General features: G+C 31.4%; 2 protein-coding genes across 2 annotated transcripts; both read right to left on the bottom strand.

Annotated features, from left to right (window-relative positions):
* Positions 1–965: 965 nt before the first annotated feature.
* On the bottom strand, positions 966–9890 carry LOC125070398. The gene is made up of 4 exons (XM_047680256.1): positions 9744–9890; positions 4581–5340; positions 2664–2894; positions 966–1195 (listed from the first exon to the last, which is right to left on the bottom strand). Exons 2-4 carry the CDS (start codon positions 5331–5333, stop codon positions 1013–1015), a joined length of 1167 nt encoding a protein of 388 aa, XP_047536212.1. The 5' UTR covers positions 5334–5340; positions 9744–9890; the 3' UTR covers positions 966–1012.
* A 5660-nt stretch (positions 9891–15550) lies between these two features.
* On the bottom strand, positions 15551–20925 carry LOC125070619 (nose resistant to fluoxetine protein 6-like). The gene is made up of 11 exons (XM_047680567.1): positions 20919–20925; positions 20235–20374; positions 19765–20005; positions 19544–19661; positions 19133–19217; positions 18788–18954; positions 17980–18058; positions 17748–17866; positions 17390–17563; positions 16207–16357; positions 15551–15604 (listed from the first exon to the last, which is right to left on the bottom strand). Exons 1-11 carry the CDS (start codon positions 20923–20925, stop codon positions 15551–15553), a joined length of 1335 nt encoding a protein of 444 aa, XP_047536523.1.
* Positions 20926–23269: the final 2344 nt, after the last annotated feature.

Raw genomic sequence — 23269 nt, 5'->3', positions numbered from 1 at the left:
TGAACTCATTCTGTTTGTGTTGGATTTGTCATCTCATAATCCTACGAGAGTAAGGGATGATAGATGTTCTACTGTTGGACAACGATGCTTATTTCTCCACGCTGCTGTAATGCGGGTCGCTGCCATTACACGTGGCACTATTCATCCAACACATAGAGGTTTGAGGAGGTGCAAGAGATCACAAAAACAATTGAAGTTAATTTCAGTGGCGCAAGGTGGATCATTTCGGTTCCATATTAACTCAATAAAAACGGTGACGATGTGATTAAAATAATAAAAATGCATTATATGTTTATATCAGATTATATTATAAGTAATTAAAAATGAATACATGTTTAATAATTAATTAATAATTCAATCATCATTATCGTTATATCATAATCATAAAATTGTAAAAAAATAATGAACAATTAAAATGTCCAAAAAATATCCAAAATTATTGTTAAAAACAGAACACAAATAAAATATGATAAATTTGAATGCATAATTTTTTTGAGTATAAATTTTGCGATTACGTCAATTAATCACGTTTATAAAAGAAAATACTTTAAAACAGAGCATAACAAAAGAATTCCTCTCATATAATACTTCAAAGGGTCCACAGAGGACTTTTCAAAAAAAAATTGGTTAAACCCAAGATTAAAAAACAACTTTTATATGTTTGGTAAGTCCGATTAATTTGGACTGTCATGATAAGAATATTGTTATCTTTTATTATACTTTGTTTTGAAAATAAAGTTTCACGCTTGGCTAAACTTAGTTCACTAAATTCAATAGTGTGGAAGATTACTAGTACAATGAGAACTATGATTGTATCTAACAGTCTAACCACACATTCTGAAACGCTGATCAAAGAAAGATTTACTTTGATTTGTTGATGATAGCTGATGTCTCAGATTCTACCAATGGGCGTTTAACACTTAGTCGTTTAGTTATTTAAATCCAGTGTATTTTTAGTTAGTGGACTAAATTAAGCCTCGTCAGAACTTAAAACTTATGAACTAAGAATATTTTAAAGCAATCCCATGTCAATATAATCGTCAATAATGTCATTAAGCCTCTCTTTGTAAAGATCGTTCGGGCTGACGACGAAGTCGTTTATCTCAATGTCCTTGTTGACCTTAGGAGCATCCTCTTCTTGAACCGTTATGATGAGAAGACAGAACATGCTGATCAGAAGACCGAAGGGCATCACCTAGAATAGAAAAATATTTGAATTTTTCTCATATTTAATTTATGTAATCTTTTTATCAGGTCTTAGTAAATTCTGAATATTCATGGTTAATACGGCTTAAATCAAGCTCATAATTTATAATACATATTATATACATCATAACCTATTCTACTAAACGTGAAAATTTCTGATCTTTGTTATCTTGTTTGTCTGATTTAGATGATATTTGTTTATCTATAATTAACTGATTCAAAACATAAGTTACCCAACAGGTGGATGTCAAAGTCGTCTATATAGTGGTTCTAAAGACTTAGAATTTAAGTCCCGATTAAATTCTATGAGGCGAACGTATACAAAACACGATTTATAATATATTGCTTTTACAATTCGGAGAATTTAAACGGTTTAACCAATGCAATTTATATAAATTAAAACAGGCAAGGACATAGAAGCACACATATATAAATAAGGTTCAAATATCTGAATTATGTAGGCCAATTTTTTAAACCCCAACGACTTGGCTTGGCTCCGGGAAGTTCCCTGGTGATTTATAATTTGTACCTTCTTTAAAATGTTGTTCTGTATATAGATGAAATTTTGACGACAATGTTTGACCAATAACTTATAATGACCCATTCAACGATCGGTGTCTTACAAAGGCATGGAAATTGCCCGAAACTGGGTACCCGTCGTGTTCGAGTCAAATTATGACTACATCAAATACTTATTGTTGATTTTTATGGTTATTTTAATAAATATTAATTGATAACGTTTGATGTTTATACACCGACTTGATATGTTAATATATTTATTATTCTTTAAGTTAATAAGTCATTAATATTCAAATGTTTATTATTGCAGTCGAGTTAAGCGAGAACGCCTTCTGCATGACAATTTTGTCATGTTGATTTCCTAGTGACTATTATGTAGGCTGCAGATTTTATGGTCTTGGTTTGAACCTCGGGTCGGAACCATAAAAAGTCATTCAGTGTTTTCGTAGAGAAATTTTCACTAAAAGCACAGACTTTTAAAGTTGTTTACGCACTCGTGCATTGCAAAGTACGTACAGTTCCATCTGATTATAAGAGTTGGGGAATAGATAGTGCACCTGTGTTTACTACCAATTTGCACACACATACACCTGCCAGTGTGAAAATTACTGCTTGATGTTATATGCCTGTAGGAAGGAGAAGTATTCTTATTTTGTTCATATAATTATTACTCGAAACATTAAACAAATGACTACAAATACGGAACAGTCAATATATTATCTACATATTATATGAGGAAACAACCACGCGCATCGAGACGCATTCTTTGTTTGATCTTTGAGATTACAAGAAAAATATTTTTGCATTTGATTGCCCAATTTTAAAGAGAGATTAGTAGGCTATTTAAAGTCATACTACAGCTCACAGAATGGAGGGGTACGCAGGAACAGATGAACCCGCGTGAAGCAGTTAGTTATTGATAGGATCCGTATATATACCTTTTGTAATTCATAATCAAAGTCGTCCCTCGGGTAGACTTCATCAGGATTTAAATTGAGTCTCTCGAGAGCGGCGCGCAGTTCCGTATAGTAATGTTCTATGGTGTCTTTCATGTGATGTTTCCTGAAGTTCTTGTCGGAGCCGGTGAAAATGAAGTACATCAAATCTATGATGGGGCTGCTCATCTGCAAGGTCTGGTAATCCACGGAGATGACGTCGACTTCGCCGTCCTGTCAATATTTGTTTATTTTGTTTATTCATAGTTACATTTAGTTTTTCATATATATGCTTAAAAAATAGCTCATTTGTTTTAAGGAAATTCATCGTGTAGGAGATCCCTGTTTCGAGTATTTTAATAAAACATAATCAATGAAATCTATATGATTTAATTTGACGTATCTTGCTCGTTAATGGTGAACATATGTGGTAAAATTAAGCCGACCGATGTAGATTTCTGCGATATATTATTCTCCACCGCGAAAAATACAGAAATTCTAGGAGGAAAAAACAAATTATTTATATGTTATCATATAGAATCTCGATTCAATAACGATCAATTATTTACTTATTATATTAATTATGTTTTTTCCTTATTATAAGAAGCACGTTTTTCTGTTTGTCAGGACAAAATAAGATATACATTTAGTTCCGGTAGAGTATTTACGTGGGACTTTAAATTACACATTGGTTTGCGCTGCACCTATGTTATAACACGTGTAAGAATTGCCGGGAGTGGGGGGGGTCTCTGTACCCCAGGAATACAAAGGATTTCCCAGGGTACAAATAATAAGATATACTTATTGGAGGCCCTGCCCATGCACAAGTGAACCCGTGATGCCTCCAAAGAGACGGAGTGGATATTGACGTGAAACGCTTCGTAATAAATTAAACAAAAATATCAATCTTATTCAAACTTCAAAACCAAGAGAATCAAAACCAAGATGGTGGATAACATATATAATATACTGAATTGAAATTAATGCTAATAAAACAATGACTATTTAAAGCACTTTCGAGATCTATGTGAAATTGAAATTCAATTTTATGAAATGGTTCCCTTATCAGTTTGACAATCCGGCAACGAACATATAATAAATCATATTTGTATTTTATATACACAGCGTCATAATTGCAATTAATTAATATTTGCACGTAAGATTAACATTTGACAGACAGATGCGCAATTAATACATAAATAATTACAATGTTGTTTATGGATACTTCGCCATACGAGACATCAATCACTTTACGGTCCAAGGACGTTTTGAGATATATATTCATTGATATAGTCAAATGTACGCAACACGAGCTACCCGTCCCAATTTCAGTATTTTTTTTTTCTTTTTTTAACCAATGAAATATAAATATTCACTAAATCTTCAATCTTTTCGCGTATTATTTCAAGCGATTATTAATTTAAAATTGGTTTTAATAACATTCGGTAAGTCTAACGAATGGCTCATCTAATGATAAATCGTCGAATATTCGACAATAGTAGGGTAAGTGGCGAATAGGTGATATATACCTAAACTAATTTACACAAACCCTACAAAATTATATTTTATGTAATCTATGTAATGCATTAAAATTCGTAAACATGTAACATCTATATTTTCGAAATATCGCTATATTATTTAGTTAAGACAAGCGATTTCGAAAATTTTAATTTCCTTAAAAACTTAATCAGCGGTTTGCATTGCTCAGAATTGTGTTAATCGTCAAACGTTATTGATGTGTTCTTCTTTATCCACAAAGGAAATAACTCTTAATTAGACGACACAACACGGAGCCGTATCTATGGCATATGACCTAGAGTATTAATGTTCAGGTAACCATTATCAATAAGCTTATTTCCTTTTTGAATAACTGAAAAAAATATAATTCCTTTATTATTATTCTAAGACATTAATACTTACATCGTGAACCCTATGTAATAAGTTACTTGGCCTGTAGTCCCCATGTGCTAGTACTGGACATCGTATAGGCTTATAAAAATTAGCGAAGACATTCAGTACAGTCATTTCCTTTAAAAAATTTGACATTCTCTCTTTGTTCTCTGGCTTTGTCACTTCCAGAGCGCTGGTCGTTACGTTCTTTAAAAAATCTAAGATTGTCTCAATATTGCTATCAGACTTAAATCCTGCAGTCTTTTGAAACTCTTCTGGGTCATCAACAGACCATGCGATAGACAATGCGTGCAGCTTACCTAAGTTCTGAACGCTTTTGAATGCATACTTCCTGTCTATAGACTTAAATCTGTCAAAGGCTTGAAAGCCTTTCGATGTCATGTCTTCTAAAACTAGTGCTTCTTTGTAACATTGATCGTTGCTTGCATAAAACTTTGGCGTGACAAGTCTGTGTTCAGCAGGGACCATGTGTCGTTCCTCTAATTCCTGATAGATTTTAAGCAAATTGTTGTAAAAGAAACTTTCAGTTTCGAAAATTCTTAAGGGTGCAAATGCTCTCATCTTCTCGCCCATGGCAGCAACTTTCACGAAGAGTTTCAGATCATCTTTCCCTGGTGCTGAGACTGTGGCGAGGTGCAGATAGCTAGTGTAGTTGGCCCCACCACTCGATATGGACTTCACAGATATTTCGCCGTCTTCATATTCCTGTTCCTTAGCTACTCTGTCCAATATTTTGTTTAGTATTTCACTATTGTCATCCATTTTAGCTCTGTAATTAAAGTAATGATAGGATTAGTTTCCTTGCGTAAGAATTAAGCACGGAGATGGGGTCAACTATTAAATAATTAAATACATATTGTCTACATACATTTTACTCAGATTACTATTTAGAAATCTGAGTACATTTATTTATGTCACAAATAAATTATCGATTTACCATATTTTAATGTACTTTTACGTTCTTAAACGTCCTACCTGTAAATGTAACCTGTATTAAATATTCAGTAATTTGAATTATAGTCAAATGTAAATTTCGTTTTACTGTTTTATTTTATTTTATTTTCATTAGAAAAAAACCACCAGAAGATACAATGTCATATCCAAAATAAAAATTAAAAAATTACATTTCAAAATGATCAAGACAAAAGTTCTACTATTTGCAGGTAGTCTCACCATACATTATCATATTACACAATGTAATTATTGAAAATATAATAATAATTAAAAATAAGAAATATAATACATTTTTTAAACTATTATATAATACATAATAATTAATTTAACTAATAAGATAAACCATATGATTAGGATTGAGAAAAAAGTTAAGTTAAGTTTTGCAGTCGCTTAAGCCCTTATGTTTTGTTGTAAAGCAATTCTACCTATGATAATTTACATTATTATAATTTTTTCTGTCCACTATGATACAGTATGAATACAATATATTTTATCAAACAAATAATGTCACTAAAGTTGCCCTTTACCTTTTATGACTATCAGAAATATAAAATGACTTAAAATTGTTACTTGTAGAATGCATTTGTCTAGCACAGATCTATAAATATTTATTCACTTCGTGGAAACTGTTGGAAGATGTGACTCGGGTATTAAATAATTAAATTAAAAGGTTTATCTTTAAAATCATAATCTTTCAAGTTTTCATAAAAACGTTTCATACGCTAAAGAAGTAGTCAATCATGGTGAAACCGTATTTCCCAAAATATAAAAAATATAATTCATGCTTATCCGAACTGGAGACGCATTAATCAAGTGATTTATGTTTATGTATTTTCCTCTATGCCGAGATTATGGAAGGAGGCATAATTACTGGATCATTTGATGACGTTCCAATTTTAAGTAGTGGTTTTAAACACAATAAATAAAACAGGAGACGAAACCGTTTTCAGAGATTTGTTAAAAATTAAAGATATGTGTGGACCGAAAAATTATGAAAATAATTCTAATTGTAGGTATATGACCTGGGTTTGGTTACAATTAATTTTATTATAACACAGGAACTCAAAACGAATAAGCTTATCCAAGCGTTTACACCAGAAAGAAGAGTAGCATAATAAATTACGCTAAAATGATTAGGGCAACGATTCCGTTTTGTTTACATTAACAGCCTGTAAATTTCCCACTGCTGGGCTAAGGCCTCCTCTCCCTTTGAGAAGTTTTGGAGCACATTCCATCACGCTGCTCCAACGCGGGTTGGAATACACATGTGGCAGAATTTCGTTCAAATTAGACACATAACCCTCACGATGTTTTCCTTCACTGCCGAGCACGAGATGAATTATAAACACAAATTAATCACATGAAAATTCAATGGTGGTTGCCTGGGTTTGAACCCGAAATCATCGGTTAAGATGCACGCGTTCTAACCACTGGGCCATCTCGGCTCTAACGATTCTGTGGCATAGCATAAATTATAATACGTAGTTATACTATATGGCATATTATAATACACTGTAATGTTTTTTCCGGCACTACACTACAGGCATAAGGGATATAACATCTTATTTTCAAAGTCTAGTAGCAAGTGTCATAAATAAATACAATCATAGCAATTATTATTGCCCTGTTCCTAGTACAGTGGCCACTATACAAGGAACAAGGCAATTTAATACTTATTCAATGAACCATTGTATATTTACCTTTCAGGGTCAGAACGGATTTATATGCCTTAATAGCATTTGGTTAAATTAAAAAACGTAGAATTAGTGATCGTTTATTTTAGTGAAAGATATACAAAGGTCAAGCCTACTTGGATACAACCCACTCATTATATCCCAAACAACAATACTTGTTATGTTTCAGATCGAATGGTAAGTGAGCAAGTGTTACTACAGGCAGAAGGGATATTAAATCTTAGTTGATGACACATTTGGCACATGTTATGGTTTGTTAATAGTTCTTAAAAAGCAATTGCCTATGACAACTTGTGACCACTTACCTTCAAGTGAAATTATACAAAGGTGCTACTTGAAAATCGGTTCAATAAGTACATGTTATAAACAATAACAGTAATGGATTGTTTTTAAAGCAGCAAACTCCAAGCGGATGTGTTCAAACCTAAGGTCTAAGGTGATAGTAATTGTTTTTTAAACGAATAAGAGCATTAGTTGTAAAATCCAATATTTTTTTGTTCAAAACTATGGATTTATCACATTTATATTATAATTATTATTCAAAAGTACTTGTAGTAAAAGTCTATTACTTGCAACAAGATCTATTATACAAATAACACGAGTGTAACTGTTTTATGTGTAAATGTTTGTTTAAAATAACATAGTTGATATGTTTTCACATTTTATCACATATATGTAGGTACCTATATAAATACAAATATTAGTTTGTGGGAAAGAGATAGTAATAATATTATATGAAATAATGATTTGAATGAATGATAAAATAATCCCCTATTTGTAAGTGATTATTATTAAACATACCTTTAATTGTACTAGAAGAAAACGTCGGTTCATAATAATGTGCATTTTTTTTTCATATATTAATATACACATTTTTGTATATAAAGATTATTGTTTATCGTCGAGATGGCCCAGTGGTAAAAATATGTGAATTTTAAATAAAGATTGCAGGTTAGCACGAGTGAATTTTCATGTGCCTAATATAAGTTCTGAATTAATTTTTTACTTTTTATTTAATTAAGCGTGTGAGAAATACACGACACACACATTGATACACAATATATGCTCACACATACTCACGACCTTTCTAAGCGTCTACAATATATTGTATTTTTGAATTGTTATATTATATTTGTTCTATATTATTATCGTTAAAAATATACATATAATGAAAATTATAGATTAAATATACAAGGAGTAGGAAAAACGGATATCCGACTTTAAGTGTTTGTTCTAAATCATTCAGAATATTCGACGCTATTGTGAACCAGCGCATGGTATAATAACGAATTTTATTTCTATAAAAACAAACTAGTAAGGCCCATCAGTAACGAAGCTAGGTCGCTAAGGCCCCCAATTCCCATGTGGGTAAAGAAATAAATTAATTTTATGTAATAAAAAGTTTATCTAAAGAAGAAGACATTCGTAAATAATAAATATTATACATATACATATGTGGATATTAATAGATACAACATAAAAAGATTAAAAGACGTCTCAATAAGATACACAATCTCTAGCGCGCTTATTACAAAAACGTTTTACAATTTACTTAAATCGAAGTTCGATTGTTTTCAATGCAAATGCGACTTCGAAATGATTCTTAAACATTTTTATAATCTTCGGGTAGCTAAAAGTTCTTCAATTTCCGCAGATGTGAGAGTTAATCATAAATAAAAATGATTCTCTGGCCAAACATCAAAAATTAACCTCTAATATTGTTTGTACGTATTATAATATATACATACATGACATTATGTTATTAAAAAATTAATTCTCGGTCGCGGTTTATTGCGTGGCGATTATTTAGACTTTTTTTCTTCATCATAAGATTATAAAATGTACACAAAATTGATATTGCCGGTAAAGAAATTTAATTTCCTTGATAAACAAAATTCTGAACGAAGTTTTCAGTTAATTATTTGCTCCTGGTGCCTAGTTAGCTTCAGAGCCCTGGTGCACCATACCCGCACTTTGCTACATGGCCCAAGACGGAAGCTGTTCAGTTCCTTTAAAAATCTAAGTAATAAAATATTTTGGTATTTAAATTACTGCATTTTCTTGTGAATAGCTCAAAATTTCGATGTTAATTACACTTTTGATGATATTTAAAAAAGGGGGTAATCGAGTACAATGATTACCGATCCTATTATTTATAAATTATATTTATTACGGTGTTATTAAATTATCTATTTATTCAAATTACATTTTGATATTAAGCGTTATTATTAACATTTAAATTATATTTTATTCGCTTTAATAATCTACCGGAATCGACAAATTATAAAAAAATCAAACTACCTTACAAACGTGGTAAACAATTTGCAATTTAAGCAATTAAAAATATTCATTATTAATTTTGAATAATTTGGAATGTTTAAATAAAACCGAATATTTGATTTAATGCGGAAAAAAATATCAATATAGGTTTTTTTTTTTAAATTAGTTATTGTCGCGTAATTGTATTAATGATTAAATTAAAGTCTTTAAAGAAATCAAATAAAAATAAAAAAAAAATACTTACAAGATTAGAATCACAAAATCTGATAAATTATTTTGCAAGCGGAGAAACGACTGCACGCAGCATCTAGCAACCTTGAACTAAGTCTACACATAAAACTATTTAGATGATAGATTCTTAATACAAATATTTGTTAGATGTTTTATATAACATGGTGGTTTTAAAAAGCACGAGTTTGTCACGTTACTTATGACTACGCAGTGGAAATCAAATTGAATCTAAGGATACATTACCTTTAAGGAATAGATTATTTGTCACACATAGGTATATATTATATGCTTCAACATGCATTGCTTGTTTTATAAGACTAGGGCAATACCATTCATTGCCAGCATGCAATAGAGATGGAAAATTTATATACGTTAATGAAAACAATTTAAGTTTTCATAAACAAATAAGTTATTATTTTGTGACGATATGTTTTTGTAATACTACCTTTTTAAAACAGTGATATTTTTTCAATGTTATATGAATAGCGTTATACGAGCAATTGACACACAGCATACTTCTTTATGAGTTTGTTAAAATATCTTAAAACCTACACGTTCCAATTGCAATGTAAAAATATTCAACGTGTCTGCAAAAATGGTATAAAATAATACAGTAAATTAAACGAGTCCTAAAGTGAAAAATCGCAATGTACCATACGTTGCGTTTTCCACGTTGCCCTGCTTAGCAGCAGTACCAAAGACCTTCAAAATTGTGGACTCCAGTGGGTTACGGAAGAACCGGGAATACGGTCGATGATTTTGTGCAAATTTTTTTAATACGTTTTGCTGATAGTGAAGTGCCAACTCAATCACAGGGTTGTTTTAGTAGTATCCGTAAAGATTAAAGTAATAAGAGTAATATTTTTGAAATAACAAACGTGTCCTTAATCGACCGGAGCCACGAGAGACCTGCCAACAAAGCAGGATATGTTGATATACTGAAGTTGTGTGCAGCAGATGCTTTTTTTGGTGCACGCCTGATATTATAATTCCAGCAATGTTTTACACATATGAATATTTGAAAAAAAAAAACAAAGAAGAGTTTCAGTTTTTTAAAATAGTGTATTAATTGACGAACGTTATTCATTTAATTAAAAGGTATATTGGTAACAGGAACACTTTCATTACGATCACTTACAAACATTCTTATCAGTGGTCAAGATATCATCACCAATTTTGCTAGTGATCAATATTCATAAAAGTGCTTTATACTATATAAAATTTCTGTAGAGAATTTTAAAGGAGTACATGGTTTATTTCAGTGAACTCATGAGTTGTTCCATTTTTCGGATGAGTTAAAAAAATTCTGGTCAGTGTGCAGTTCTTCATTGATGTCACTATGCTATTTCTTGATTGATTTTTATTTACAACGACTTAGTACGACGCCACTTACACTAACTAGACGGTTATCAATGAATTATAAATTACAATAAAAAAAGAACATAAATTAAAAGTGACTATAAAGATAAAACAACAAAATTAAAAATTAAACTTATATATATGTATTGTACATATGTTGTGATATATTTTAAGTTGTTTGTTGTGTGAGTTTAAGTTGATTTACAAAATTTCTTGGATTAATAATAAATCATTAGTAAAATGGCGGGAATCAGTTGTTTTTAGAGATGGGATAGGGATTCGATTTATCCAAATTTCGGCAGCTTGAACCGATTTGACATTCATTGCAAGAAAAAAACTAAAATAAAATATCTACTTACACTATTTTGACTGAAATCAATGGATATCATATGTATCATATATATCATAACTAGACAATAAAGCTAGCCCTTTTTGTATACTCATGCTTATTTATTTCAGTAGGAACAAGTAAACCTTAATTTACAATGTGATTAAAATTACTATCTTGTTCTTTTTTATTAAATTCTAACAGCTGATCATAAACATAATTCCTCATACAATCTCTAACTGCTAATCTCTTATTTAGTGTGTAAAGTAATTTTTTTTGAGCGACGAATATTGTTTTACCACCAAAATTTGAACATTTAAGCACTATTGTAGTATCTTGTGTTAATATACAAGGTTATTTGAGATTTATATATATAATACATGGACGAAGAAGAAGAATTAAATTTTTATCACAGTAAGTTAAAGTTTACTCGGACTTTACAATGTTTCGCTTACGAGAAAACGCCATAGATAGAAAGGAACTTTTTATTTTTACCGAATTATTAGCTGAATTTCGTATTCGGTTCAATCCACATTTGGCCCATTTCTAGTTATTTTGTTTTCTTAAATATCACCAATGTAAGGGTATCATATCTAGCCAAACAAATCAAGAGATCAACTAAAAATATTAGATTCCAACTATGAAGCATTTCGGTGCTACGATGTGCTACAGTGCTACACTCTGAAAATGCCTACGTACGAGTACTTGTGATGGAAAATTGTGGTAAAATGAATGGTCAGTGACCTTTACTAGTAATGAAATATAGCCTTTTTAATAAGGATTATAAGGATTAATAAGTTTTTGTAAATTAGGTTATATTTTCAATGTAAACAATTTATATACTTAACTTTTTTTCTTTACTTCTATATACAGATAATATAAGCGTTAATAAAAACGTTAATCCTAATAAACAATTTAAAGACTATTATAATACAGGTGCTTAACTTACATTATTTTTAAGAAACTAAATATATAAATAAATATTTACTCCACATTTTATTTCGTATGCCATAGTGTCTACGTCTGCGTCCAGGCTCACTCACTTAAAACTGGAACAGCAATATGATTCAGTTTTATGGTAGTTATAAATAATTAATTAGAATTAATTATAAAAAGATCAAATATAAAGTAGTAAATTATATAACACGACTATTTCTAATTCAAAAACTTCGATTTGACACTTATTTCATGTATTCCAAAGTCTATTTGTGAGACCTTTTACATTTATTTTCTATTTCTATCAATAAAAATAGTACCATGGTGATCAAGCGCAGGTCTATCGTCAGATGATTTATATGTCAGGCGCCTAGCTTCATTATAAATTCAGCGAATAGCCTAGCCTTTTTAATAAGCGGTGCCGTTAAATCAAATGCGCTGTCTAAAAGAAACTACATTTGCATTTCTATGTTACAATTTTTTTTTAGAGAATGGCTCTGTAAGAAATATAAACCATTCCTTACATCGCAAATGCGCCACCAACCTTAGGAACTAAGATGTTATGTCCTTTGTACCTGTATTTACACTGGCTCACTCACCCTTCAAACCGGAACATAACAATACTGGGTAATATTGTTTGGCGGTAGAATATTTGATGAGTGTGTGTTACGTACCCAGACGGGCTTGCACAAAGAATTAAACTTTTTAAAAAAGTTTAATTTAAATTTTTTTAAGTAACCAAATAATGGTGTTCTAACCTAATAAAAGTATTTTTATTTATATTGGCTTATATACCGGCGTCATATAGACCGCCGCTTGAACGACCCCGTTTAATAAAATGGCTAGGCTATTAATTGAAAGGCTACTTACAGTAACGGCTATGACATATAAACGACCAAGTCGAAGATTTTTATAAAGTAGTGATGTGATTTTCATTGTTATTTTGGGCTTTGATGATCATAACGTCTTTTCTTGGTTGTTCTACAAGACGTTTTGTGAAAACCGTAAAAGGTGCTTCGACGAATAGAAACAACGGAACCGCAGTTACGAGGGAAACGAGTGTGATGCATACGGAAAAAACGATCTGGAATGAAAATTTATATACATATGAATATTTAATTATTATCAATTATAATCGGAATGGGAAACCTGATGGTTTCTGCACAGATATTGAGTATATAAGAAATGTTTTCATATCTCATAAAATTAATGGGAACCACGGGAACTTAGACATTACGTCCCTTATGTAACTTAAAAAACTAAAGTATATCGCTTGATAACGTCCCACTGCTGAGCTAAGACCTCCGTCTAAAGGAGAAGTTATCGAAGTTTATTTGACCACAATGCCCCAATGTAATTAAATCTCGGTGTATTTTACATCAATTATAATATTTTATCGAAAGTCGTATTATATTCCGCACGTAAAATCTCGGACAGATGTTTATTTCCGAAACGTTGGTAGATATTTAACAGACCAAAAGCAAGTTTAACATTTCTATATTGAATAAAGATTTTGACTTTGAATTATGTATATTAATATTATCCCTTGTGCCAGTGTAATCACAGGCACAAGGGACATAACATCTTAGTTCCCGAGGTTGGTGGCGCATAGGTGATGTAAGGAATGGTTAATATTTCTTACAGCGCCTTTGTCTATGGGCGGTGGTGACCACTTACCATCAGGTGGCCCATATGCTCGTCCACCAACCAATGCCATAAAAAAAAAATATGTATTAAAACTTTGTTCATATCAAAATTAAATTCGAATATTTTCTAAGTCATGTTATTATCGTAGTTTTTTATTTTTTATTATAACTCGTAAAATATTATTATTTATTATAGATGTCACCCCATAATAATAACCGGTAAGTTCTAGTTATGAAACTGGTGATCTTAGTTTCGCAGTAATGCAACATCTTTACAAACAAGAAATTATTATCAGATTCTTACCGCGTTAAACATCGTCAAGTATATTAGACTTGTTTGCAGGTTAGTGTATGTTATTATGTACGAGTAGTGTAACAAAAACACACTATAGGACAATTTGCTCGGTATCAGCCATATATTTGATTCGAAAAAAATCCGATATACACCTGTAATGAAAATATTTTATTAAAACGCACCTATAAATAAAGCTTATAATAGAAAAAAACGGTACATTATATATACACACTGTCACGCATGCACACACACACGAACGTGCACAGTCTCAAACAAACAAACATACATATTTAATAATATACGTAGCTTACAATGTATAAAAAACAGGATATATTTTTTTCTTGTATTTGATATTTGTTTTAATTTAAAAGTTTATTCGTTTAAATATATGTAAAATATATATTTGTCGCATAGAGAATTGATGTTTTACAAGAGAGTGGCCTCCTACTACCGGTTTTATTTATTAGGACGTGTTCAATCTTGTACATTAGAATCAAAGTAAGAAATTAATAAACTTTTTATTATATAATTATGTCGACGACTGCCATAGACCAGCGGCACGCCCGTCATCGTTAGGAGCTTCTGATACAGGGTTATTGACGTGTAAAGCAATCACAAATTACAAAGTAGGTATATTATAATTATCAGAGTTGCGTGAACCAACGCTCTCAAAAAAAAAATTTTTTTTCTGGCTTTTATTTGTGCCAAAGCCAAAGTGCACAGATTATTTAATAATGTGACAGTTGTCCCTTCAAACGATTCCGATCACGTGACTCATTACGTCACGGCGTTCAAACCCCACAGATTCAACAAAATCAACTGAGTTACTAATTATTCGTAATCGACGACATCTATATATACATAGAATAATATATTTTTGAGCGATTTCATAGCGACTAACCTAAAGGAAAAGTAGTTAATTGCACAATACATTAAAGTGCACAAGTATTAGTGCACGCACAAATTACCTCCGTTTCCTCATTCGATGAAACCTCAACCGGAACAACAGTTTTACGTTTGTTCCGAGACACGGACGTGTGAACATGCCATCTTAACTAATAATCACATTAGTCCAAACTAGAGTTTGAACCTAGTATCTCGTCTAATAAGCTAGCCACGAGACTAACGAGGCAGAGAAATATAAATAAAGAAATTCAAAATCAGTCAAGAAGTCAGAAAGACTTTCATGGAACTTACTCTCCAATTTGAAAATCATTCCAGCGATCAGTATAGCCGATAATATTGCCATTGTTGGTTTAGCCAAAGAGGCGTAAATCACTCTTAAGTACAGAGGTTCCTTCTCCGCTTGTCTGTAGAAAACAGCGCCACTCATAATGGAAGCGATAATCAAAGGACCCACGATCCAATAAATATACCTAAAATTCTAAAAAAACGCAAAAAGTATATAATCAATTATTATTGTATGTTTGATTGATTCTTCAATTGTTATGTAAATACTGTAATATGTAAACATTGTAAATTTATTGGAAAACTTTATTATTTCTGGTCTACCTAAAATGTAACCTTGTTTCTTAATATTGAAAATAGTAATGCTTTAAATACCACTCTTTGAAATATACGTGTTTCTAATTATACATGCAAGTTATTACACAGGAAATGTTATAGTATACAATAATGTGTATAAAAATAAGTGCACTTTGAATCTCATTGTTTAGACCACAGCTATCAGACACGTCCGGAGTTAGATGCAACCCAACCAGCTTTTACCCAATTTTAGATACATCAATTGTTAACTTTTAAACTCCGGACTACTATTGAACTTTGTTTAATTGAAAATACTTTTTAATAACTTGACATAGGGCAATCAAATTAATAATAATAAAAAAACGACTTTATAACAAAGTTTAGCAATAATTGGAAGTGTAGTGTAGTTATATTAATAATTTCTTACCGAATATTTTTTCATATTTACTTCCTTGTTTTGCCACTTGTACACGAAGTAACCGAGTGATATTCCTATAATGTAGCTGGCAAAATTACCGTGACCCATTTTATAAGTCTCGTTAAAAGTAGGATCCGTCTTGAAAAATAAACTGCCGTCGCTGTAATTAAAACAAACGAAATTAGTGAAATTAATTTGTTGAAATGAACACTCCAAAAGTATTGCGGTACACATAACTCCTTGCTTCTAAAACCACAGCAATAACTCTACTTCTTACATATATTATAGATTATTTCTGACTGATTGATAGTTAATCATTTGAGCAGAAGTTTTATTATAGATTTGTTGACAGAGTAAGGAGAAAGATATCCGATCAGGAATGTATTTAGGATGAAATAAAAATATGTCTGAAAAAAGACAGAAAATAATATTGAAAAATTAAAACACTGGATAGTTTCCCAGATAAGTACATCAGAACGGAACTATTTTTGTGGAGATTTTCAGTTTTTCTTTCACGCAACCTGTTTGCATGTACCAGCTTACGCCGATGGCATTGAAGTGTCGAAAATTGCGTTTTGAAGCCAAGCCACCTCTTCTTCAACATCAGGGGATGATATCAGTGAAATCGAAAACCAGGCTTGAATTAGAGCAGATTTAGCTGCTTCAAGTACTTCTAGCTCCACCGTCATCTTATTTTATTTGGAGTTAGTTACGGAAGGTCTTACAACATCACATCAAGAATTAAGAAGAATTAAGAATTTTAGTCTGCTGGTCAAAATAATATTACAATAATGTAAAATAAATGGGTCGTTTGAATTATTCTGCTGGACTTTATAGCTTGGATGAGACGAATGCGAAGCGACCAGTCACATATACTTTCTAGAATATTAAAGATCAGACGCGAAGTGACAACGGTGTGTCACCAATGTGGCACAAACCGGGACTCTTAAAGCTATATGCGTGAAATGCGTAGATCTTGGTCCAACAGGTCAGATGAGACATCTCCCTGCGAGCAATCATGTATACACCACAGAAAAGTGGCGTGGAAGACCGTAGTCTTCTTCTGTAAGACCGTTATGGTCCAAATGAAGATAGTGGAACGGAAATCGTATTAAGGCGATCGGAATGTTTGTTACATAACCTCTCATTGAATTAAGTTAAGGAAATGTTCAGATAAATTTTAACAAATCACCTCGGCCAAATTATGAAGATAGGATAAAGATCCCGAATATAGGTGTGAACGGCAACCATTGAAATACCAATGAGAAAAAGAAATGTCAATATCTTCCTCTTCAGTCTGTAGTTTTTGAGTAGTATGCATAGGACGAGGCCAAAGCAGAACAGTTGCATATCTGCAGCGAGATACCTGCGAAGAAATTATTATCTTTTATTATATTCCATTTTTTTAATTTTCCGATTTTAATGTTGAATGTTTCAATTGGTAGTTCCCTGATATTCATTTGTAAAATATTATACTATTATAGGCAATATAAATTGCTAAAATTAGATAAATGGTTTTTATAAATAAGATAAAGTAGGATTCATAATACCAAGACTGCAGCAAGCACTGGGAGTCGTATACGTAGTTATTCACGTATAGGAGATTTAACCACCACCGCCGTCTACAATCCGATACCATTATGTTTCCTGTTACCTGAAAAACATCAAAAATATTTTCAATAAATATTATTTGCGTAATCAACATGCGATTATTTACTTAACTAGTTACAATACATTTTTTTGTTATAGTATGTTTTAAAGTAGTTTTGATGGGAATATTACCTCCCATAGCGGTGCAGGTCCTAAAAATTTAAACCATGTTGCCGTCAGAAGTATAATAAAAGCATAGGCTGGTGTCAATCTGAAAATATGCATATAATTCAAGGTTAGCGTTAAACGTAAACGATGTTCAATTTGGTTTTTAAAAACACGATATACATATTTATTTAATAATCGAAATATTCAATTTTTTCTTCTCAAGAAATTTTTAAAAGTATCTTAAGGTTTGACACAAGTTGACAGTACACTCGCGTTCCACGCAAGCTACGTAAGATGTTAATCCTCTTCTTGAAATTTCTCCAATCGTAGCTTGTGTTTGCACAAAAACGTGAATACTACAAAGTCTCCAGCACAAATTCAGCGGGGATCATATCATTATCATATATATTTCATTTAGCTCTTAGCTTTAGCTTTATTTTCCACCTCTTTTAGTTGTGCTGTCAACCCTGACACTTAACATGTAGTAGTTGTTTAACTATTAAACTGAAGTATCAATTACATGATTGATTGAAACGAAGTGATCTTCGTACTGGAACTGAATATTTATAAAATTACGGCTTTACCGTAAGAACTATCAATTGCATCGTAGGTTTTTTTTATGTCATTGGTTGGTGGTTACCACCGCCCATAGACAAAGGCGCTGTAAGAAATATTAACCATTCTTTACATCACCTATGCACCACCAACCTCGGGAACTAAGATGTTATATCCCTTGTGCCTGTGATTACACTGGCTCACTCACCCTTCTCAGAACACAACAATACAGTGCCAAGAAAGATTACCTTTAGTTTTTTAGAATTAAAATATTTACCTGAGATATCTGATGATTATTCCCTTAGGAACCATACTCCAGTTTAATTGTTGGTTCTCAAAGCTTATTTCAATTTTATAAGCCAGAAAGAATCCAGAAATGACAATGAAGGTTTGCATCATAAGTGATGCATTAAAAAACACATGTTTCCATATATTGGAGTATGACTGAAAGTAAACGCGAAAAACAATTTAGATGACTTTATCTAGATGGACTTAAGTTAGAGATATGTACTAATAATTCACTGCAAGTACTCATAGTATCGTTTATTTAATTGATATGAAGTACAACACCAAACCTGTCCAAAAATATAGTATCTAAAATAAAATTAAATATATCAATTACCAATTCATAGTCATGAACATTTTCAACGGCAACCATGTACGGTATTACACAGTGAACTACTATCACGCCGTACGCCAAAATACACCTATAAGGGAAAAACAAATGTTATTCAAACATTGTAATCAAACAGTACTATCCCGTGAGCACTGTCAGTTTAAAGTTTATTAGTTAGGTGTGTTACTTAGTGGTAGGACTTTGTGCAAACCCGACTGATAAGCCAGTCACAGTCACCAACCACGCATCACATCTTCAAGTATTCTAAGCAACAATAGTGACAGACCAAAAATATTTAAAAAAAAATCGATCGAGAAAATGTTAATACCTTAATACAAGATTTTGACGAAACTTAAATGTAGGTAAATAAAGCTTTAAAATGATAACGCAGCATACTTTAAAGCATAATAAGCTTACCTCAATCCGTTCAAACTTTTAAGTCTTTGCAAACGCGGATCCAAAGAGCGTCTTGTTGAGGTTAGCATTTTCCAGTTTCGTTTTATTGAAAATGATAAAAAAAAACATGCTAACATACCTACAAATGAACAGATATAAAAGTTTATTATAAATAATATCTCACACGTTAATCTCTCATTTTATATGTGTGACTTGTAATAAATTAGATCTTATTACTATACCTTCGTTTTTATTCGTATTGTAGATATCGTAAAGGCTTCCGAATATATTTAAAAGTATTAAAACCAATACTATAAATCCTGTTATGATATCAGCAACATCAATTTCGACCTCGTTATCAGCTAAACTGGAGCAGGAATAGTGTTCTATTTTTGTTCTTAATTGGTATTCTTTCCAAAAAGATTGATTCAGGCATCCCTCAAGGGTTTTGTCTGAGACCGATGTTTTATTGTATATGTAACGCTGGCAATTTTTAGTTACACACACACCATATCTCAGTTTTGTGTGATTGTAATGTGACTGTTTAAATTCTGAATATTCCTAAAACTCCACATTCGTTAAAAAATTTTAAAAGTTTATTACATATGATTTACAATGATAAATTAAACGCCATACTAAAGTTATTTGAAAAAAGTCAATTTCGTGGCATATACTGACAAATATAAATAATATTAATAGAAATAATATAAACCTCAATCATTTGGAGAAGTTCACTCGGCTCATCGGATACCAGTGTGAAATGCAATAAACAGTAGACGTCGCTAGGTTTTTGAAGACAAGAGTCGTAATCGTCGAGTTTATATACAGGCGGCATGCGTTCATATTCACTAGCTGCAATATAAAAAAATATTGTATCAGAAAATGTGACTGTTTACATAAATATATATATTTATTTCGACAGTTTTTATAAATAAGAAAAAACCAATACACATGATGTATTTGTAAGTATGAAATCTTATCAAGATAAGTTTTTTTTAGCACTGAGTACGCAAAGATCGCTTGGCGAGATACGGATTATAAATTATTATGATATTTGTTATTATTTTATATTATAAATTATTTATTGTTCAGTGTATTTACCAACAAGTCATTCAACAATTTATTCAAGAAGTCTCTAAAGTTTGATTTCATTGAAGTATTTTTTTAAATGTTGTCCGTGTGTATCGCATATATTGTATGTATGTGGGAAAATTGGTCTAGGTAATCTAACAAGGAAATGGTTTGGAAAATTAAAACGCAAAATCACATCACATATCTGAACCTTTGCTTAAGATTTTAGATTTATTTTACCACCTACGAAATTAACACACGAAAATACAATCCCTGGCTTGGATGAACCAGCTATATAAGGTTAAGATTCAAGTTGTATAGCTACTGGACATATCGTGATAACGATTATTATCTTTACAAATAAATAAAATTTAAGTGTCAAAGTAACTTCCTTTTGTATGCTAATATAATACCTGTAAGTTATCACAGATATAACAATGATTATTTTTAATATGTTTGTCTGTTTCATTATAATCTTCAAAACAGGTAATAATTGTTAATTCGTTAAAATTTGTTGATCTATCAGTACTTTTTTGTATCGTAGGTTTGTAGACAGGCAAATTTATATATAAAAAAAAAAGAAATATTTAACATTCCTTACGAAACATAGGGGATTAAAAAAACGGGGAATAGCGGTTGGAACCCTAGGAATAAAGGTGTTATGTCCCTCGTGTGATAAGTGGGTGGTAATTAACTTGCTAAAAGCTCTAATACAAAGTAACGACAAGTTGAAGTTTACGTACAAAGTTGTTTAGGTTATCTCTATTCTATTTATAAATGTAAGTACTAATTATAATCACTAAAATCCATTTTCGGGAATTTTGAAATGTTTTTAAGATAAGCTTTGTATTGTTTTCGTTAATATTGTTCGGTTAGAAAACGAATTGAAAGTAGACAATACCACGGGGCGCACCTATGACTAATTAGTTAATCAATATTTCCGCAACCAGAGAAAATATACAAAAAAGGAAATACCTACTTACCGTTTAAGAAATATATCACACAGTAGCTTTCGTGTAATAATAAAACCAATATTAAAAATCGCAATGTTAAATTCATTATTAAAGATTTGTGCTGATGGAAATTAAAAGTATGTCGCTACTTTTTTGGATAATGGAGTAACAAAAGTGTAAGCCAAATATTAAGTGGTTAGGTTTTTACTTCAGTTGCAAGTTTAGACTCAGACACGCAGGTAACGACCACACAGTCTTGTTATGAACACTGCAATGTTCGTCGATGAAGTCCGTCGTTATTATAATATACAAGCTTTTGCAAAAACGCAGATATATACGTATTTAAATTTAATACGCATATAATGACAACATATTACATGCTGTGTGCCATTATGATGATAACATATTAAAATTAAAATTGGTAAAAATATATATTTACATAAAATATTGATATTTTGTTATTGTTTTGTATTTATATAATAAAAGTTTTAAAAAAACTACCTTGTCAACGAAATGGTCTCTTGAAACAAGTGAAACTGAAAAGCGCAGCTGTTTACATAATATTATAACACTATACTAAAACATTCTCCGAAACGCACTACTATTCTCAAGTAATAGTTTTATATATAACAAAGACAGACATATATAGGAAGGCAGACACATTGACATAAGCGTTGCGAATACAAATGCTCCACTAACTATGAAAAATCCTCGACGAAGCTCCTCAAAGCATGGGACCGGAGCCCGGTCTGCGTATACCACACACATCCAACTCCCAGACATTTACATTGAATTTTCAAAACTCAAATTGTATAGAGTATTAATACATTCCAATGTACTATTCGTCAAATTAGTGCCTGTCTAATCAGTACCTACCACGGTACCCATCACAATTCAAATAACTCTGGCATATCGTACTACCTTCGGGATGAGGCAGATATAGAAAGAGAGCCAAGTGTGTTGTTTTATATTGTTGTTATTAAATATTTTTTTAATTACTTCACTTAACACCCAAAGGCTGTCGATTGAACAAACGCAGAAGTATTACAATGCTGTGTGAAATAGTGTTCAGTAGATTCAATAACGCGTGAGAGCCGAGATGGTCCAGTGGTTAATCTTAACCGATGATTTCGGGTTCAAACCCAGGCAATCAGTCTGAAATCTATTATTAATGGTTTCTATAGATAACGAAGTGCTGATTAACGGAAAAAATATAATAAAAGATCATCACAATTTATTAGAAATCTTAACAAATACCCTAGTACAAATATTCTTTGATAACAATTCTTATTTTCAATATTTATTAAACTATGCAGTTATCAAATATATGTAGGAAAATAGTGTTTCGTTAAAAATATCAATGAGAAATAGTTTATTTTTAAAAATGGCTTCGATTTCACGATTGCACCAATTCACCAAATTTCCGTGTAACGTTTATTTGTGTGAGGAGATATCTTTCAAAAAATTTAAACGTATTCTAAGAAATGAGAAAAGTTCATACTTCACGTAAATAGAGGAAAAGTTGTTATAAAAATTCAGGAAATTAGGATGCAACATAAGTAAAAAGGCATTTCGTAAAAACAGACGTTTTTGGGAATTTAAGTGAAGTCTTCACTTAAATTGCTCCAAGGAAATGGAATGTTAAAATGATTACAGACTATTGCTGCTGAACGTTTCAGAGGGACACTAGAAAATAGACGAAAAACTAAAAAGAAACATCAGG

This window comes from Vanessa atalanta, chromosome 17, assembly GCF_905147765.1.
Source record: "Vanessa atalanta chromosome 17, ilVanAtal1.2, whole genome shotgun sequence".
Lineage (NCBI taxonomy): Eukaryota > Metazoa > Arthropoda > Insecta > Lepidoptera > Nymphalidae > Vanessa > Vanessa atalanta.
This window is presented reverse-complemented; position numbering and strand designations above follow the sequence as displayed.

Excerpts from the sequence above, each read along its gene's own strand:
- LOC125070398 (XM_047680256.1), bottom strand. The coding sequence starts at position 5,333 with ATGGATGACAATAGTGAAATACTAAACAAAATATTGGACAGAGTAGCT. Across the intron at positions 2,895-4,580 it reads TATTACATAGGGTTCACGAT|GACGGCGAAGTCGACGTCAT; the intron begins GTAAGTATTAAT and ends AAATATTGACAG. Across the intron at positions 1,196-2,663 it reads TTGATTATGAATTACAAAAG|GTGATGCCCTTCGGTCTTCT; the intron begins GTATATATACGG and ends TTTCTATTCTAG.
- LOC125070619 (XM_047680567.1), bottom strand. Across the intron at positions 17,867-17,979 it reads GACCTGCACCGCTATGGGAG|TTTGATGTTTTTCAGGTAAC; the intron begins GTAATATTCCCA and ends ATTGAAAATATT. Across the intron at positions 17,564-17,747 it reads CAGTGCTTGCTGCAGTCTTG|GTATCTCGCTGCAGATATGC; the intron begins GTATTATGAATC and ends ATTTCTTCGCAG.